The sequence below is a fragment of the Garra rufa genome, chromosome 13 (genome assembly GCF_049309525.1).
Source record: "Garra rufa chromosome 13, GarRuf1.0, whole genome shotgun sequence".
Lineage (NCBI taxonomy): Eukaryota > Metazoa > Chordata > Actinopteri > Cypriniformes > Cyprinidae > Garra > Garra rufa.
The window spans coordinates 23,639,902-23,657,587 of NC_133373.1; the positions used below are offsets into that span (position 1 = coordinate 23,639,902).

The following is a 17,686-nucleotide window of genomic DNA, read 5'->3' on the forward strand; positions in this document are numbered from 1 at the left end:
GTGTAACGTTCACCAACGATCGTCGCCCCTGAATGATTGCTCAACATTCATCTCCGCCGCACCGTGAACACACATGAGGAGAACGACACCCGTAACGTTCACCAGTGCACTCATTTGGCGGCTCTTAGCGCCAAAGACCGTTTGTTTTGGCATCCCAGGGAAGTGGGTTTTACAACCGCTGTTTTTAAGCCCTTTTAGACAGTCATGTGATTGTAACGTAACCCGACCGGAAAACACCGACGACCATCGCCGCCAATGCTGCGTTTGAGAGGAACAGAGCAGCTGCGAGCCCAACGGACAAGTCCCCCGGTAACAGACAACAACTCACCGAACTCCACACACTCGAGCGGAGGAAAGGTACGTGTGTTTACACCCATTAACCTCTATCATTTGTTGCTTAATTTCTGTGTTTGTTGTTTTTCGTTTAGTTTATTTATTCGGTGACCACCCCTTCCCCCCGTGTATGTGTGTGTGTCCGTTTCACGAAGCTCCGTTTATTTTTGCTTCTCGTCTCTGATGCTCGCTAAGCTCCGTTCTGGGGTTATATCGCTGTTATTGTTGTGAATTTTCGGCTGTATTCACGTTAAGCTCGCTGGATCGTGTGCTGATAGAGCAGGGAGCGTTTGCGCGTAATCGTATCAGTCATCACATTTCAGTTTTTGACGGTTTATTTTCTATTTGCGAAGAAAAACAGATTGCGGAAGTGGTCGGTCTCTGCGGGAGATCTGTCCGTTCCACGTGTCTCCGTAGTGGGAGGAGCCAGTTTACAAACCCACAATGAGAACGAAAGCTGAAGCGATTGGTTTGGAGCTGGAAGTTAGACGTGTAATCTCTGTGTGTGGAACTGCAAAGATATATATTATATTTAGGTGCCAGGAAACACCTGTAAACCGTTTATAAATGTACCTGGATAAAATCTGTCTTGTCACTGTCTCTATATATTTAAACAAATGCTGGGTGACTTATTGAATGGAATGCTAGAGGCAAAGGGTCACTTAATAAGTTTAGCTAATTAAAATTGTTTTCCACAAAATAAATTATGAATTATCAAAGAAATTACAACATATGAGTCCTTTAGAAAAGGCTGTTTTATTCTACTTCCTCATGAGTGCTGCCATGTTGACATCACATGACCACATGCAGTGAATAGTAGTGGCCAACAGTCTGTTCTGGAACTAAACACCCCATTCATTTTCTCCATAGAGGAAATTATCTTTAACAATAATTTATAAATCTGTACTGTGAGGTTGTTAGTCGATGGTGTATGCTTTTGTTCAAGACACCAGTCTACATTAATAGCGGAAATCTCCACCAATCAGAATTGCATAGAACTCTTCAGTGCTCGTCCACACCCATGAAGCACCACAAATGGTGTAGAAGTCACCCAGTGTCTGAAAATATGCCTACTTACCTACTATACAGTAGGTGAAAAACAATAGTAGTATGTCTGATAATAAGTAAGATGAAAAGTACCTAGACTACTAATTATTATTCGATTATGCCATTTGCAGTGAGAGAGATGAGATTGTAGTTCTTTCTCTTGTTGAATCTGTTAAGTTTAAATCAAATTTTATAAATATTGTGATTTACCTTGTAGCCGGTCAGTTTATTTAATGGCTTATTCTGGGATTGAATCCGAGAATGTCTTATAGGTGACTCTGGACCACAAAACCAGTCAATTTTTTTTAATTGAAATTTATACAACATCTGAAAGCTGAATAAATAAGCTTTCCATTAATGCTTTTGATTGATTTGGTTTGTTAGGATAGAACAATATTTGGCCAAGATGCAACTATTTGAAAATTGGAAATCTGAATATTGAGAAAATCACCTTTAAAGTTGTCCAAATGAAGTTCTTAGCAATGCATATTACTAATCAGAAATTAAGGGGGCAGCCGTGGCCTAATGGTTAGAGAGTCGGACTTGTAACCCAAAGGTTGCAGGTTCGAGTCTCAGGTCCGGCAGGGATTGTAGGTGGGGGGAGTGAATAACCAGCACTCTCTTCACCCTCAATACCACGACTGAGGTGAGTCCCTTGAGCAAGGCACCGTACCCCCAACTGCTCCCCGGGCGCCGCAGCAATGGCTGCCCACTGCTCCGGGTGTGTGTTCACGGTGTGTGTGTGTGTGTGTTCACTACTGTGTGTGTGCACTTGGATGGGTTAAATGCAGAGCACAAATTCCTAGTATGGGTCACCATATTTGGCCTCACTTCACCTCCTTTCCTTTCCTTCCTCCTTCCTTAAGTTTTGATATATTTACGGTAGGAAATTTACAAAATATCTTCATGGAACACGATCTTTACTTAATATCAGTGATTTTTGGCATAAAAGAAAAATTAATAATTTTGACCCATACAATGTATTGTTGTCTAATGCTATAAATATATAACCGTGCTTCTTATAACTGGTTTTGTGGTGCAGGGTCACATGTATGTGTGTAAGACACAGAAAAAGAAACAACAATGAACAAAATATAAGACAAACTACTTTGGTGAGAAGCGTCATCAGCAAATAGTAAACGAACTTCATGCTAGGGCTGGGCAATAGGCTATATCGAACGATATTGTGAGGCGCGTTTAGTCAATGAAGCCGGTGCTTTGATTAGTAGTAAATCTCCATCACGTGCGTTCCGCTCAGGTTCCGCTGGAGCGGCAATTGATACACAGAGACGTAAATCTCTGACAAGCTACGCCATATCGAGCTTAATATCGCATTCGATATCGAGATTTCGAGATTTACTACTAATCAAAGCATCGGCTTCATTGACTAAACGCGCCTCACAATATCGTTCGATATATTGCCCAGCCCTACTTCATGCATCCAAACAAGCAGGTGTCAGTATATTCCAAAATCACTGGTGCGATTGGACGATTGAAAGGAGCCGTCTTAATGTGAACTTAAACTATTAACAAATTCTTTTTTTTTAAGACTTTACACACAGCTATGTGCCATTACTCCCCATGGCAGTGAGTCTGTAGGTTTTGTAGGCTTGTCCGATCTCCACTCAAGAGGGGTTGAGAGGAAGTAGCTTCAGGAATGCTGCCCTGAAGAGCGAGTCATGTGACACACAAAGCCTGTGATTGACCTTCAGGCTAATGGACATTCAAGGCACAGAGGCTACTGAGCTGGTTCTGGTAGATGAGGGTTAATAACCTCAGGGATCAGGGTTCAGTGTTCAAAGGTTGCCTCAGATGTTTGGCCCTTGGCTGTATCTGACTGCTTTGTTGGGACAATGTTGTCAGGTTTACAATGTTGAGATCACATGGTAGTCTGAATGTTTTTATGTTATCTAACCAGTTGTCTTAAACATAATCTCTAATGGACATTCCATCAGAAGTCTTATTTAGATAAACTTGTGTTTTCCGCTTGTTGTTTTCCCTCCACAATTAGAGTCATTCTATTTGTAAATGTCTTGAGAATGCATAATCAATAAAACCTTCCTTCAGCTTGATCAATAGGAATTGCTTAGTCTTAAATATGATTGAGATGTAGATTTGCCAGCATTAAGAAAATAGTAGAAGAAATTGTGTTTAGGCTTTAGTAAATGAATTGCTGTGCTTAAGCACTGTAATTAAATGCGATTGCTTAAATAACAGCACATTAACACAATGTGAAGAGTTGTGTGCCAAAATGTTATACTTGGGGTTAAAGATTTAAACACTCTTAAACTCTTACCTATGAGTAATAGTAGCCTGCTCATATTCACAGTGTGTCCTAGAGTTTAACTTATTGTTTGGTTTAACAGTGTTGGATTCCTATTTACGACTGTTCACTGCTGATTATGTCCACATCAACAGACAACTAACAGCCTTCTTTCACTCAAGTCTTTTTGTGTGTGTGTGTGTGTGTGTGTGTGTGTGTGTGTGTGTGTGTGTGTGTGTGTGTGTGTGTGTGTATGTGTGTGTGTGTGTGTGTGTGTGTGTGTGTGTGTGCGCATTGTGGTCTGTAGTAGACAGGAAGTTGACTGTCATCTCTGGCCCTTTCTGTGTAGGTGGAAGTATGGAGCTGGCCAATCATGGTCTTATCCTTCTGCAGCAGCTCAACGCGCAGAGGGAGTTTGGCTTCCTGTGTGACTGCACGGTCGCCATCGGCGATGTGTTTTTCAAAGCGCACAAGGCCGTATTGGCCGCATTCTCGAACTACTTCAGAATGCTATTTATACACCAGGACAGGTAACAACTTTATGTGTGGTTTTGAAAGTCCATTTTGTGCCTGATAATTATTCTCATGTTATAACTAATAAATAGCCAATATAAACATTTTGAACTGCTTTGTCTAAAAAAATAAAATAAAATAAAACACTTCAAACTAAAATCATTCATTTTAAATGCTATAAGTAAATTTAGGTACCACTACATTATATTGTGCAGTATGAAAAAGACTGGAATGCACTACATGACTTTTCAAGTCTTAAAGGGTTACTCCACCCCAAAATGATTTTTTTTGTGTCATTAATCACTTTACCCCCATGTCGTTACAAACCCGTAAAAGCTTTGTTCGTCTTCGGAACACAATTTAAGATATTTTGGATGAAAATCGGGAGGTTTGTAACTGTCCCATTGACTGACAGGTAAATAACACTGGCACGACCCAGAAAAGTATGAAAGACATAGTCAAAATAGTCCATCTGCCATCAGTGGTTCAACCAGAATTTTACAAAGCTACGAGAATACTTTTAGTACGCAAAGAAAACAAAAATAACGACTTTATTCAATAATTTGTCTCCCACCGTAGCGCCATTTTGGATAGTATCCCCTGGATGCAAACAACGTATGCTGTTCTCTGTCAGCTGCGTCACAAGGATATGCTGTTTGAATCAAAGCACAAATAAACTTAGAAAATGTATCCTTGTATTACGATTCATAAAATTCTGGTTGAACCACTGATGACAGATCAGGGCTCGACAATAGGCCTGTCTCACTTCCTGCTTCCGGAACGTGGAGTAGGGAAAAAGAACTTCCGGTCATTGCTAGTTTCTAGCTTAACTACATTTCTCAGTAGCGTAGCGTGGTGGTAGCTTCGCTGTTTTCTGAATCAAATAGCTTTTCAGTAGCTAAGCTCTCTTTTTGATCAAGTAGCATCAACAAAAGCTACAAGCTATATATTTTCCTATACTTTAAGCTCAAATCGGAAATATAACTGCCACGGTTCACTGATCCTGGGTCAGTAAGCGGCGCCACCGCCACTAAACCTCGTGACGCCATTGGCTCGTTAAACTGTCAGTCAAACCGTATTATTCCTCCCGCCTCTTGTGAATGAAGTGCGGCGCGCTTTTTGAAGCATTTCAGCTTGTTTGCAGACTTAAGGTAAATAAAGAACTGTTGATTGAAAAAGTACATGTTTTCTGTATTTATAATACAGCACTGTATTTATAAAGGCTAATGTTTTTTTGCATTCGAGGAGATGAGAAGAGTGTCTTAGTCTAGCATTTGTTGTCGAGAATCTTTATATTTTGGCTAAATGTAAAAAAAAAAAAAAAAAAAAAAAACTGAGCGCCCACGTAGCAACAGAAAACTGCATAATCTGCAATGCAATTTAGTATTTCAGAATATAATAAATGTGATTTATAGTCCTAGCCGCTGTGACTTGTCGGTTTAATTTTCTACAATTTATGTTAGCGTGTTTTTTTTTAAAACCTTCGGCAAACTATTCCTAAGTTTGGACGTTTCTACTTGAGAGTGTTCATTTACAATCCAAACCACGTCGTTGTAGGTGACTTTAGGCAAGTTACGGAGAGACTTGGTCCAGCGGTATTTATCGGCCTCCGCCATTGTAAAAAGCTAACCGGAACTGCCATCTCCCCACTCAGAGACGTTCTGCGATATTCAATTGTTGCGTGACATAGGCCTATAGACCAATTATCTGTTTGTAAACATCCGGGATGCGCGCGCATCTTGGTTGCAGAAAACCCGGGAGACATAGCGTTTACGAATAGGAAATTACACGGATATGGTACAAAACAGTTCGATTCTAAATTATTATAGATTATTTTGATTAATGTTATTTAAAAAAATGTTTACCGCATATTACAACAGCTTGTCACCCAACGATAAGAATGGTTATTCAACGAAATTAACGTTAGTGAGTGGGGTTGCTCTGACAGATCCGTTTGCCATAGATGTAATCGTGTACCCAAATCAAGTCAAGTGCAAATTACATGTATAAAGCATGCCTCAACAGGCTTCACAACACAATGCAGACATACAAAAACGATCAATGTCTAACAAATTAATTTAAAAACACGATGTGACATTACTTGCCATAAATTATCTGAATTTTGATGCCTGCAATTTAATCCCTCTTAGCAAATAAAGAGACAATATTTACCTCAAATATTTAAGTTTTGCTTTGCCTTTGTTTATTTCACACTGGGTTGAGTTGAGTAGGAAAAGACAGAAGTGACGAATGGATACCGATCTCCTGTACAAAAAGTGTATTCTAACGTTAGTGACTGACAGTAGGATAGTTCGCTATAACTTGTTAACGTTAGTAGCCAAGCTTACGAGACTAGCCGTGTAACTTTACCCACTGCACAATACAACATTTTCACGGTTGTCTTTCCTTCATTTTCTGATTTTTCTTTCGGGTTTTACGCTGCGTTCCAGGCAGGTTTTTTAACTCGTAAATCAGGACTTCAAATCACGACTCACATCTTTGTAGCATTCCAGGCAAGTCACTCCAAACTGCCTGAGCGCATTTATTATTATTACATTATTATTAATTTGTTTGCAATGTTATATTGTCCTAAAGTCTATTTTTTCACTGTGTACCTCTTGCATAAACACCGCACTCGTAGGTGCTGACATAGTGGTTTCGCGGGCTATGTCACGTCAGAACTCGGAACTGGGAGCACATCGATCTAGTACGAGTTCACGAGTGGGAAGTCACGGGTTTGACTGTCGTTTGGGTGCACTTTCACTGATAGAAGATCGGAAAAACACGAGTAACGGGTTGCCTGGAACGGGACATTATAGCGGTTCCGGTCGTCTTTTGCAACCGACATGCGCAGTTGAACCAGCGTGACGCGTGTGTGACGTAGGCTGATAATTGGTCTATAAGGACTGCCCGATGGCCCGGGGCCAGAGTGCGAGACGCTCGGGACAGTAGACAGGATCGTCACTAAAGTTTAATTTGCCTGCGACTGTTTGTTAAATTCGTGCAAATACAGTCTAACTGTGCGTTCACACCGCCGGCGGCGAGAGCGTCAAAGTGGCCGGAAGTCATTCATTTTCAATGTGAGCCGGCGGCGAGAAGCGGCGAGAGCGGCGCGGCGCGTTTTGGGCGGTGTGGGCGTCGGGGAGAGTTGAAGTCAGGTCAACTTTATGGTAATGAGCTATGACGCGGCTCGGCGGCAACCAATCGGAATGTAGAAGTTCACCGCTGAGAGGTTTCAAAAGAACGCAGTCCTGTAAACTTTGGTTCCGGCCACATTAGTTCCCAAGGAAAATGGAGAAGCTAATTATTGCTGTGGCGGGTTTCCCCATAATCTACGACGTGTCCCTGTTTTTAAGTTTGCACTTAACCATGAACACAAAACCCACACCATACAAATGGCTTTTAATTAGTTTATTTCGTTAGCAAACATGTAACTACAATTAAATTCAATTTCTTATTTTCATGTTTAAAATATTTAATATGGTTAACTAACTTACATCCAACTTGTGGTCAGTCTGCACAAGATCGACATGCTTGTTTGCTTTGCGGCCGCTTTAAATACAAGATCAAGCTTTCGATCGTCAGAGCGTCAAGGAATCTTTCTATAGCGTTGCTTGCAGGGCGGCCAGAGCGAATTTTGACGCTCTCGCCGCCGGCGGTGTGAACGCACAGTTAGAATCGAGAAACAGCTTGTGTTTAAAAGGCTTTAAATGCTACCTTCTCTGTGATGTCGCGAACACCATATTGCTTTTCGGTTCCTCTTATCTGATTGGATGTTGTAAGCACTGTTTTTTCGTAACCTGGTAACAACCAGTACAGCGAAGAGACGGCAACATGGCGGCAACATCAAATTATGAAGCTAAAAAGAAAACGTTTGTTTCTAACTCGCATTTGCGACTAAAAATTACTACGTGCGACTGTGAAAAAAATATTTAGGAGCACCATGTGCGACTGACCCCATCAGCATATTTGTATTTGCGCTTAGTGGAGCTTCAAAGGTTTCTACGCGTTTTTGCAACGCCACGATAGACGGTGTTGACGGTGTTACCGGTTTTAAGACGCAACACCGGTGACATCACTTTTCCACCGTGACACCGTCTCCACCTTTTTTTTTATGTATTCGTTTTTTTATTAAACATTTATTTGAATTGAATGGAAAATATTATTCTAAATAATTTACTTAAGACGAGAGCATGCAATATAATTAAAAACTGAACATAGCTACATTGCGTCATATTTCATTTATCACGTGAGGAGTTCGCGCTTACATATAATAAACAGCGTAAAAGTTAAGCATGTTTGGCCGAGCACGGGGCACTCCCCCTGCCCAGGGAGAGGGATGCTGAAAACAAGAGATGATGAAGGTAAGACTGCTTGGCTATTTAAAGGGATTCTCTTGTAGTGCTTGGATACGGAGTGTGATTGCTGATGGTGAATTGGCCGTGTTAATTATCTGTGCGAGGAGTCGAATTTACAGAAAGAGAATGGCGGACGATTTAGTGTCCAAAAGCACCTGTTTGGCAATATTTTGGGTTCAAAGTTTTTTTTTTTTTTTTTGTAGTTTCGTTGTCGTCCATTAAAATAATTGACGCCGAATTGCCAATTCCCGCAAAACTGAAAGTGAAAGTATAATACGCACGCATTTATAAGCTATTTAAAAGCAGAAAAAAGAGCAAATCCCCACCCCCACGGTGATACCGGTATTACCATAGACATAATAGAGATAGACGCCACATTGGCTGCTGGAAACGAGAAATGCGGCCGCCATCTTGGACCGGGCATACTCTGGAATTCATTACATCGCGTAGCAGCAGCAGAAGTGAGAGAACATGCCTGAACACTGTGTAGGATAGGTGTGTGTGTGTGTTATATGTGTGTGAGCGAGAGAAAATGAAATACTCCAAGTAGACTCTAATGTAATATAGTATTTCTTCAACTCATTAAAATACCTTTACCGTCACTATCTGTTTCTGCTTCTCTATCATATTTATAGTGTGTGATTTGCAAAATTCCTATCATAGCCTACACCTCATATGGTTGGTTGCGCTTTTGTCCAAAGTGACATAAATACAAAACAATATAATACTTAAATTTAACAGGGAACAGAGATGTCAGATTATAGCTAATAAGGAGAATAGCAAAAATGAACAACGTCAATTCAGTCAATAGCATAATGAAATAAACAATAAAAATGAGGGAAAACAGCAATAATCAACAATGTCAATTCAAGCAAAATATTAGTGATGTGACGTTTAACACCGAAGCTTCGAAGCTTGTATCAAAAAAACGAAACATCTCACAGTGAAGCACTGTACCGGAGTTTAAGCAATTGATTCGTTTTGCCATAACCACGTGACTGCTTCATATTCTGATTCAAATAACGCGTTTCAAGTGTCATTCGCTTTTTGTTAAGAATACATCATAATACGAATAAATATGTACATGTGTAGTTTTGTGCATAATTTTGTAGTTATCCTTGCTTCACACGCACTTCTAAATAATAATATTAGTCAACTTAACAGTTAATTCACTTTGAACATATATGCCTACATAAACCATGCTTATACTTTTAGAATTTTATAAAAAAGTTTATTTACAGATTAATTCAAGTAAAATTACATTTATTTTTTATTTTTTATTTCTGACAGTTTTCGTAGCACAAATTGATGTATTTGATGAAACTGTCCAAAATCGCTTTGAGATCTGGGACGCAAAGGCAACTTTTCCCACCTTTGACCACAAGATGTCATTAGTGTACAACGTGTTGAAAAGCTTCGAGTAATGAACCTTTTTACGATACAGTTGAGGGGAAAGCCTCAGTGCTTCGAAAAGCTTCATTTTACCATCACAACAAAATATAACAACAGCATGGTAAGACTACATTAAGGAGAATATCAGTAATGAACAATGTCAAATGAATAAACAGCCAAGTGAAAATAGAATAAAACTATACAAACCATAACGCATTAGAAGTGCTTAAGTCCATGTTGTAAGTCTTTAGACCCTTTTAAAAGACCCAATACTATCACAAGAACGGAGATATTCATTATATTACTGTTAAGCTCACTATCAATATTAAAATATGCCAAACCATGTGTCATGTTTCACAGCTATATTTATGACCTTTGCAGCAAATAAAACCGCGTGAAAATCAGTTCGATATTCCGTGAGGTATGATTAATTAAATGCGTTGACAGCTCATTACACCTGCCAAACAGATTACACTGAGTGGAGCGGGTGACCGGTCCAAGATGGCGGCCCCACGTCTCGTCAGCGCCAGTAGGCAGTATCGGTCGATGGGGCGTCTACTCTCTATATATGTCTATGGGTATTACCGGTGTTGTCACATGCCGATTAACCGGTGGGGAAATTTCCTCATCGTCACAACCCTAGTTGAGTAATGTATCACAGACATATCTCACGAATCCTTTCATAAACAAAGTGTAGAGAGAGTGTAAATAAGAGATTGATTGTGCAGTAAGTTATAGAGAGCGCCGTTGATTATAATAGAGCTTTGTGATATCGCAAACTAAGATGTAAACTAAGAATTGTATAACATGAATTTATGAATTTGATTGCACTCATGGCACCTCTGAGCCTAATTAAACATATGAAAAGGTAAAAACAAAGGTAAAAAAAAAATCATGGACGACCACCGTAAAAACAAAACTTTTAACATAAATTCTGCTTAATAACACTATTTACTAATATTGTTTAATTTTCTTCTTTGAAACAACATTCCTTTAATAGGAGTCCTCCATTTATGTATAGTTAACTGCTGATCTGGGACCATCAACCTGGACATACTGTTGTGCATAAATTTAGTTACAACACAATTACAATTTTTTAACACATTATTTAAAATGTGGCTAAGAAATAACTATTAACTTTCTTTTTTTTTTTTTTTTTGGTTGGTCCGATCGGGTCAGTTGAAAAAATCCTTACCGTTGAACCCTGCAGATGGACTATTTTGATGACGTCTTTCATACTTTTCTGGGCCTTGACAGTGGTATTTACCTAGCAGTCAATGGGACGGTTACAGACCTCTCGGTTTTCATCCAAAATATTTTACATTGTGTTCTGAAGACAAACAAAGCTTTTAGGGGTTTGGAACGACATGGGGGTAAGTGAATAATGACACAATTTTCATTTCGGGGTGAAGTAACCCTTTAAGAGATTTTGGCATTATACACTAAAAGACTGAAGATCACACGCTACCAGACTTTCATGTCATTCTGAACACAACAAACTTGCTCAGTAACATCACCCTCAATGCTAGGAGACACCTGACATATGAAAACAATATGTGTTCTAAAAGCATTTTTAAAAGAAGAGGCTAGGGATAAGAAAAAAACAAACAAAACAACGACAGTATTACAAAATATAACATTTAAGTGTATAAATCAGCTGTTTTTTTTTCCAACAGCATCAACAGCAGGTAAAGTTACAATGAGAGTCCACTTCTATCTCGCCTCCCCTGAGCCCATTGAGTTGTAACAGACCCCCTAAAGTGTGCAGTGAGTTTGGTGGGGGGTTATCGAGAATGAATGGGGGAAAGTCATGTGAAAGAACGGAATGCCTCCCTCGCAATATAATTTTACATGGCTGGTTATGATCGGCTGTGATTGGTTCATGCGATAAATCCCACCTCTTGTCCTCATTCTGCATTTGCAAATCAGTCTGAATAAGCAATATAATAATTTTAATGGGAAGGCTAATTTAAAAAAAGTAAACAATTCACACACTTAGCTTAGATATATATACACACTTTGTTACACTGCCCTCTAAACGTTTGGAAACACCACTGGCAAAGGCAATATCAGCATAAATCCTTATCGTTGACCCAAAGCATACTTCCAAGCTGTGCAAATCCTATTTGGAGAGGAAACGGTCAGCTGGCATCATGTCTGTCATGGAATGGCCTCCCAAATCACCCGACCTCAACCCAATTGAGCTATTATGGGAGGAACTGGACCGTAAGAAGTGTTTAGAAGTGTGAATCATCTTTGGGCAATCCTTCAGGAGGCTTAGAGTAATATATGAAGCAATGTTTGAATAAACTGACAGCTCGGATGCCCAGATTATGCAGAGCTGTAATAGCTGCTAATGGTGGATATTCTGATGAATCGAAATTTTAAGTTGTTTCTATGTATAAACTGTTTATGTAATAAAATATGTTTTTGTAGTTTGTGTTGTCCCTTATCAGTGCAAAATTATCACAAATTAAAAAGGATTCATGTCAGTATTGTTCAAAACTCCACTTTTCTAGGGCGTTTCCAAACTTTTGGAGGGCAGTGTAAGTCAAATGGCATTAAAACATGATCTGTGGGAGTTTTTAGTGAGTTAGTCAGCTTGTGACATTAAATCTGTGTCCGTGGCTAATATTTACCAAGCTTTGATGACTGATGATCCAAAAATGGTTAAAAGTTAACTATTAAAAAGAATAACTGAACATAAGTTTACAAATAAAACATATTGTTTAAATTGTTACTGCCTCGAGTTACTGTTTTGGAATAAATGCTTAAAACCACTGAAGGTTCATTGCACACTGAGTCCGAAATTTCCGCACGTTAAAAAATAAATACGACCTCATGTTGTGTCAATCATGTGTACACACTGCCTCCAAAACTTTGTCCGTCATAAAAAAAAAATTCAGATCAGGTTAATTTTCTGCGTTTTTGCATCTGTAGAAAGCATTTTGATAAAAAAAAGAATGAAAAAAACAAAATGGACTCCGTGTGCAGTGACCTTAACTTGATAAGATTCATACTTTGCTTTAATAAGTAGAATATTGATGACATTGTTAATGTAAAAATCTAAAGTAGAATATATATATATATATATTTATATTTATATTTCTTTTTCTGATAGTGTAAGTAATGTTTATTTAAACAAGAAAATGCGACTGAAGCATGATGACTTTGCCTCCTAATTTCAGAACACCATCGCACACCACTGATGTTTAATATCCTCTGATTGGACACAAATCATAGTGTGAGGCAAAGAAAAAGTCTGTCTGTGAGTCTGTGCCCATCAAGCACTACATGATTTTTTTTTTTATTGTGAAATCTGTCAAATTGGACTGGCTCTTACTTTTGGCAGTTAGCATCAACTAGTCCAGTAGTCCAGTCTGCAATTTGAGGCAAAAGTCATATAGTGCATTCCAACTTAAAAGATTAAAGTAACATTATAGATCATCTAAATTTAAACTGTAATAGAGGAAATACACAGTTATCAACTCTACATATAGCCAATTTTGATATTTGATACCAGCGGATTGTTCATATTAGTCTAAACACTTTTTTAGATAATTGATTTTTTTTTAATGGGTAATATACAGTAAAGGCCTTATTTAGGGATAATGGTTTGTGCTAAAATGTGCTCTTTCCATTTCTATAGCATAAAAATGGGTGTTTTCTCAACATTTAAATCTGTTTCTTTATCCTCTCAACCAGTGACTGTGTTCGCTTGAAGCCTGCTGACATTCAGCCCGACATCTTCAGCTACCTCCTCAATCTGATGTACACCGGAAAACTGGCGACGCAGCTTATCGACCCGGCTCGCCTGGAGCAGGGCGTCAAATTCCTCCATGCGTACCCTCTCATTCAGGAGGCAAGTCTGGCTAGCCATGTGGCTCAGCCACATCCTGAGGTCAGCCTTCCCCTGTCATCCTCTCTTTATGGCATTCAGATATCAGACCAACAGGCCACGCTCTCAAGCCGCCTCTCAGCGAGAACGCATCTCTCTTCGCCGTTCGACTTGGAAGCTGGCAGTTTGCTCGATGGGAAGTGCGTAACCACAAACAAAGCTACCTCACTGACACGGCCTGTGTCCAAGCACAGGCAAGCTCTGTCAGAAATGGAGGTAGAAGCGTCTGCTAGCACCAGTCAGTTTGTGAGGGAAGGTGGTGAGACGGAAACATCTGCAAGTGAGGCCCCATCGAGCTCCTTGAGCGCCAACACCATTCTGCATGTGAAGCCTAGCATCATGAGAAGAAGTTCCTCTTTGAGGAAGCACTATACGTGCCACGTCTGCGGGGGCCGCTTCACCCAGCGAGGAGCCTTACGAGAGCACCTGCTTCTACACACTCAGGCTATGCTCCCCCTGGTGTTGGAGTCCGTCGGTGCGGCTTCCCCAATGCCAACTGGAGGTGCCGCCACGCCAGAGGTGGAGGAAGTTCTCAGAGGCAGCGAAGCCGCTGCAGCCACTCCCATCATCGTGGATGCTGCCAGTGACAGCGAGCAACATCCTGAAACTGCCATGCCCGTCCCGACAACGACCGCAGTCAGCCTGTGCACATCTCAGCCCCAGGCGGATACACCTCCTCCGTCCGATATTGCCGATATTGACAACCTAGAGGGTGCGGCTGACATGGAGCGGGAAGTGAAGCGAAGGAAATATGAGTGCTCCACTTGTGGCCGCAAGTTCATCCAGAAGAGCCACTGGAGAGAGCACATGTACATCCATACGGGAAAGCCGTACCGCTGCAGCGCCTGCGGCAAGAGCTTCTGTCGGGCCAATCAGGCGGCACGGCACGTCTGCATGAATCTGGGCTCGGAGCCAGCGTACACAATGGTGGACCGACAGAGCATGGAGCTGTGCGCCGCAGACGACTCCAGCCAAATGGAGGCGCTGTTTCTCGGCTCCTCTGGGAGACCGTACAAATGCAATGTGTGTGAAATGACCTTCTCCAGCCCAAATGAGGTGATCAAGCACCTGTGCTTCAACCAGGGCGTGTTCTCGGGTGGAGCGCCTGGAGAAATGGGCATGAACAGTGACAACCTGGCCAAAGACGAAGGCTCAGATTCATCCAACGGTGGGCCGTTGATAACGCCCATTAAAACCGAGGAAGTCTTTGTGGAGTAGCTTCGCATTCATCCACTTCAAAGTATTGTTTTTTTAATGTATTGCATTTGAATTGTGGGTAAATTATGATCAGAAGTTAAGCTACAGATGGATTCTGTTATATTGTTTAGTTTCTGGGGATTTTACTTCTACTGAAAAGCTTCTACTTTTTGCTTTTTTAACACTCATACATTTAGTTAGTATATTTATAACAGATTTACAGTATATCTTCAAGCATTTTATTGGTTACTTGGGTCATTTCTTAGTTTGTGTTGCGGTTGAAGCTCTTCCTCTGTCTAACGGTCTACAGGAAAAGGAAGTAGTTCACATCAGACTAAGCCCTCATTAGGTTGGATTGGTAACTTAATAGAATATTTAAAATATAATAAAGCCACAAAATGATTAGTTTATGGGTACAGCACCAAATGTCTATTTCTGAGCAGCTAAATGTGGGTCTTGGTTTAGGATGAGTATTCACTACCTCAACCGGTTTCAGACATGCAATATCAGACTTACCTGAAATTTGCATCAAAGGGTTGAGGATCAAAGTCAACTTTATCTTCCAGTGCCTCCAAGGAGTTCCACCGATCGCAAAGTTTTTCTTTCCGACGCCGTTTCTAATTTCTCATTACATGCTTTGGGTTCGCAAGAGCAAGGTGTAATTGTAGATAACCTTCATGCAGTGCTAGATTACCTGTCGAACATCACCATTTATATTGTTAATGTGACCCACGATGTAGTTGCCTAATTATCCACTATTGTCAGTTTGTTACAGTGCTTTTTGTGCCAACGCCGCCTAAATGAAAAACATCCATGCTGTGGAATTGGTTGGCGGCGGCGGCAGCTCATCAGCAATCTGGTTGTGTTGCTCTCACTGTGGTTCAACATGTTTACAGTCGTGCTGTGTGTTTAATCAAAGTTGTTACTGTGTGTGAATTTGGAAAACACTGTGGCCAATCCTACACGTGTACATAACGCCGCTCGAAGGGAGATTTTTCTGTTGCTGTGCGCCGAATTTGATTTCGCCATAAAATGATTTGCTTGAATATGCTCTTAAATTCCTTATTTTTGAGTTTTATATAACTTTTCTAATTGTATGTACAGTGCTTTATTTACAAAGAATTTTATAATCTCAGAGGTTGTATATTGTTCGATGCATTTACTGTAGAATATTCTCCATTGTAGTGTAGCACAAGTGTGTGTATATTTGTCATCTCTGGCTGTCTTTGTTTGAAGGAAACTGACAGTGAGGTCATGCTGTAAAAGCACTGATATCAAGATCCCTGACTACTTTCGTCAATATACTTGTGCTACATCAGGAAAAGTCTGTCATTTAAAACCAGGGCGATTTACATTCAGTGCTAAATATTTTTCTGTAAGAGCACTGTGAGTTAAGTTACTACTGAATAGCTAATTGGAGCCCAGGAATGGCCATTTGCTTTTTGTTACAAGGATTTTTTTTTAAATTGTAATGTTAATTTTGACAAGGCCTCCTGTTTCTTAAGTGTAATCATTCATGCAATGTCATTTTTTTTCTGTAGTATTGTTACAACTCTTTATTATTTGTACATATGCAAGATGTTACTCTTTGAGGCAGTTTTAGGGAGGTGAGGGGTAAAGGTGCCCCCTCAAACGCACAAACCCCAAAGCCAAGGCAAGCATACTGTGATCTCTCGCTCCTCAGGAACATGAACAGTTGTCTCTGGAAAAAAAATACTTCCTTTGCATTTTCATTGTGAATAATGATAATAAATCCTTATGTTTTTGAAATGTCTACTTCCTTAATATACACTTCAATGATGTTGAAAGTCCTATGGAAGCCCGTTTCTGCCAGGTCAGAAAAAAAATCCATGCCTTAAAAAGTCAAAATTATGACTTTAAAAGTTATAATTATGAGATACAAAGTCGAAATTATGGCTTACTATGTCGAAATTATTACTTAAAAATCGAAATTATGACTTAAGTCATAATTACGAGATAAATCGAAATTATGATTTCAACACACTGACCACATGACCACTTCACGCCTTCCGTTTTGAATCAGATGATTCGCCATTTGAAGTTCCGTTTATATTAAATAATCTGAATACTGTATGTTTTTTTTATTATCACTCTCCTTTCCACTAAGACACGTTAAACGTTTTAAAACGGATCTATTTTGAATTTGCTCATTAAAGAGATTTGCTCTAATTAATCTGCTGATTAAATTTTTATGCCAGTAGGTGGTGACAAATGTATAGGTGCGTTCGACTTCATGCAGCGCTGCGCAGACCGATCGGCGGCTGACTTGAAGTAGTGCATGCCGGTTAGAAATTTTGTCCGATTTGAACCGGCGCCGACGCCACGTGACGTTCACGTGTGGCATCAAAGTAACGCGAGAGCGTTTCGAGAACAGCCGGCTTGCTCAGCCAGCGCAACATTTCAGAAGGGACTGCGCCAGGCTGTGATGACGTCACAGCTTCTCATGATTGGCCACATTCACCACATGACGATAATCACGCGTGTTTTGTGCATAACAAATCAATTTGCATGCCATTTCGTAAATAGTTTACGATCTTTTGACTGCAGTACATTTTTTCCCTTAAATTCTTTATATTGGATTTGTGCATAAGTTTATTATTGTACTTTTTTCATACAGACCACTTATAGTATTCAGCTGCATATTTAAGTAATATTTTTTATGGA

The 17,686-nt window shown here is 40.0% G+C and overlaps 1 protein-coding gene across 1 annotated transcript; it reads left to right on the forward strand.

Annotated features, from left to right (window-relative positions):
- Positions 1-44: 44 nt before the first annotated feature.
- zbtb2b (zinc finger and BTB domain containing 2b) lies at positions 45-16,765 on the forward strand. Its single transcript, XM_073816484.1, has 3 exons — positions 45-357; positions 3,993-4,173; positions 13,612-16,765. The coding sequence occupies exons 2-3, from the start codon at positions 4,001-4,003 to the stop codon at positions 15,020-15,022; spliced, it is 1,584 nt and encodes a 527-aa protein (XP_073672585.1). The 5' UTR covers positions 45-357; positions 3,993-4,000; the 3' UTR covers positions 15,023-16,765.
- The last annotated feature ends 921 nt before the right edge of the window (positions 16,766-17,686 follow it).

Coding starts and splice junctions, on each gene's coding strand:
- zbtb2b (XM_073816484.1), top strand. CDS start 4,001: ATGGAGCTGGCCAATCATGGTCTTATCCTTCTGCAGCAGCTCAACGCG. Junction 4,174..13,611: donor CTATTTATACACCAGGACAG/GTAACAACTTTA, acceptor CCTCTCAACCAG/TGACTGTGTTCGCTTGAAGC.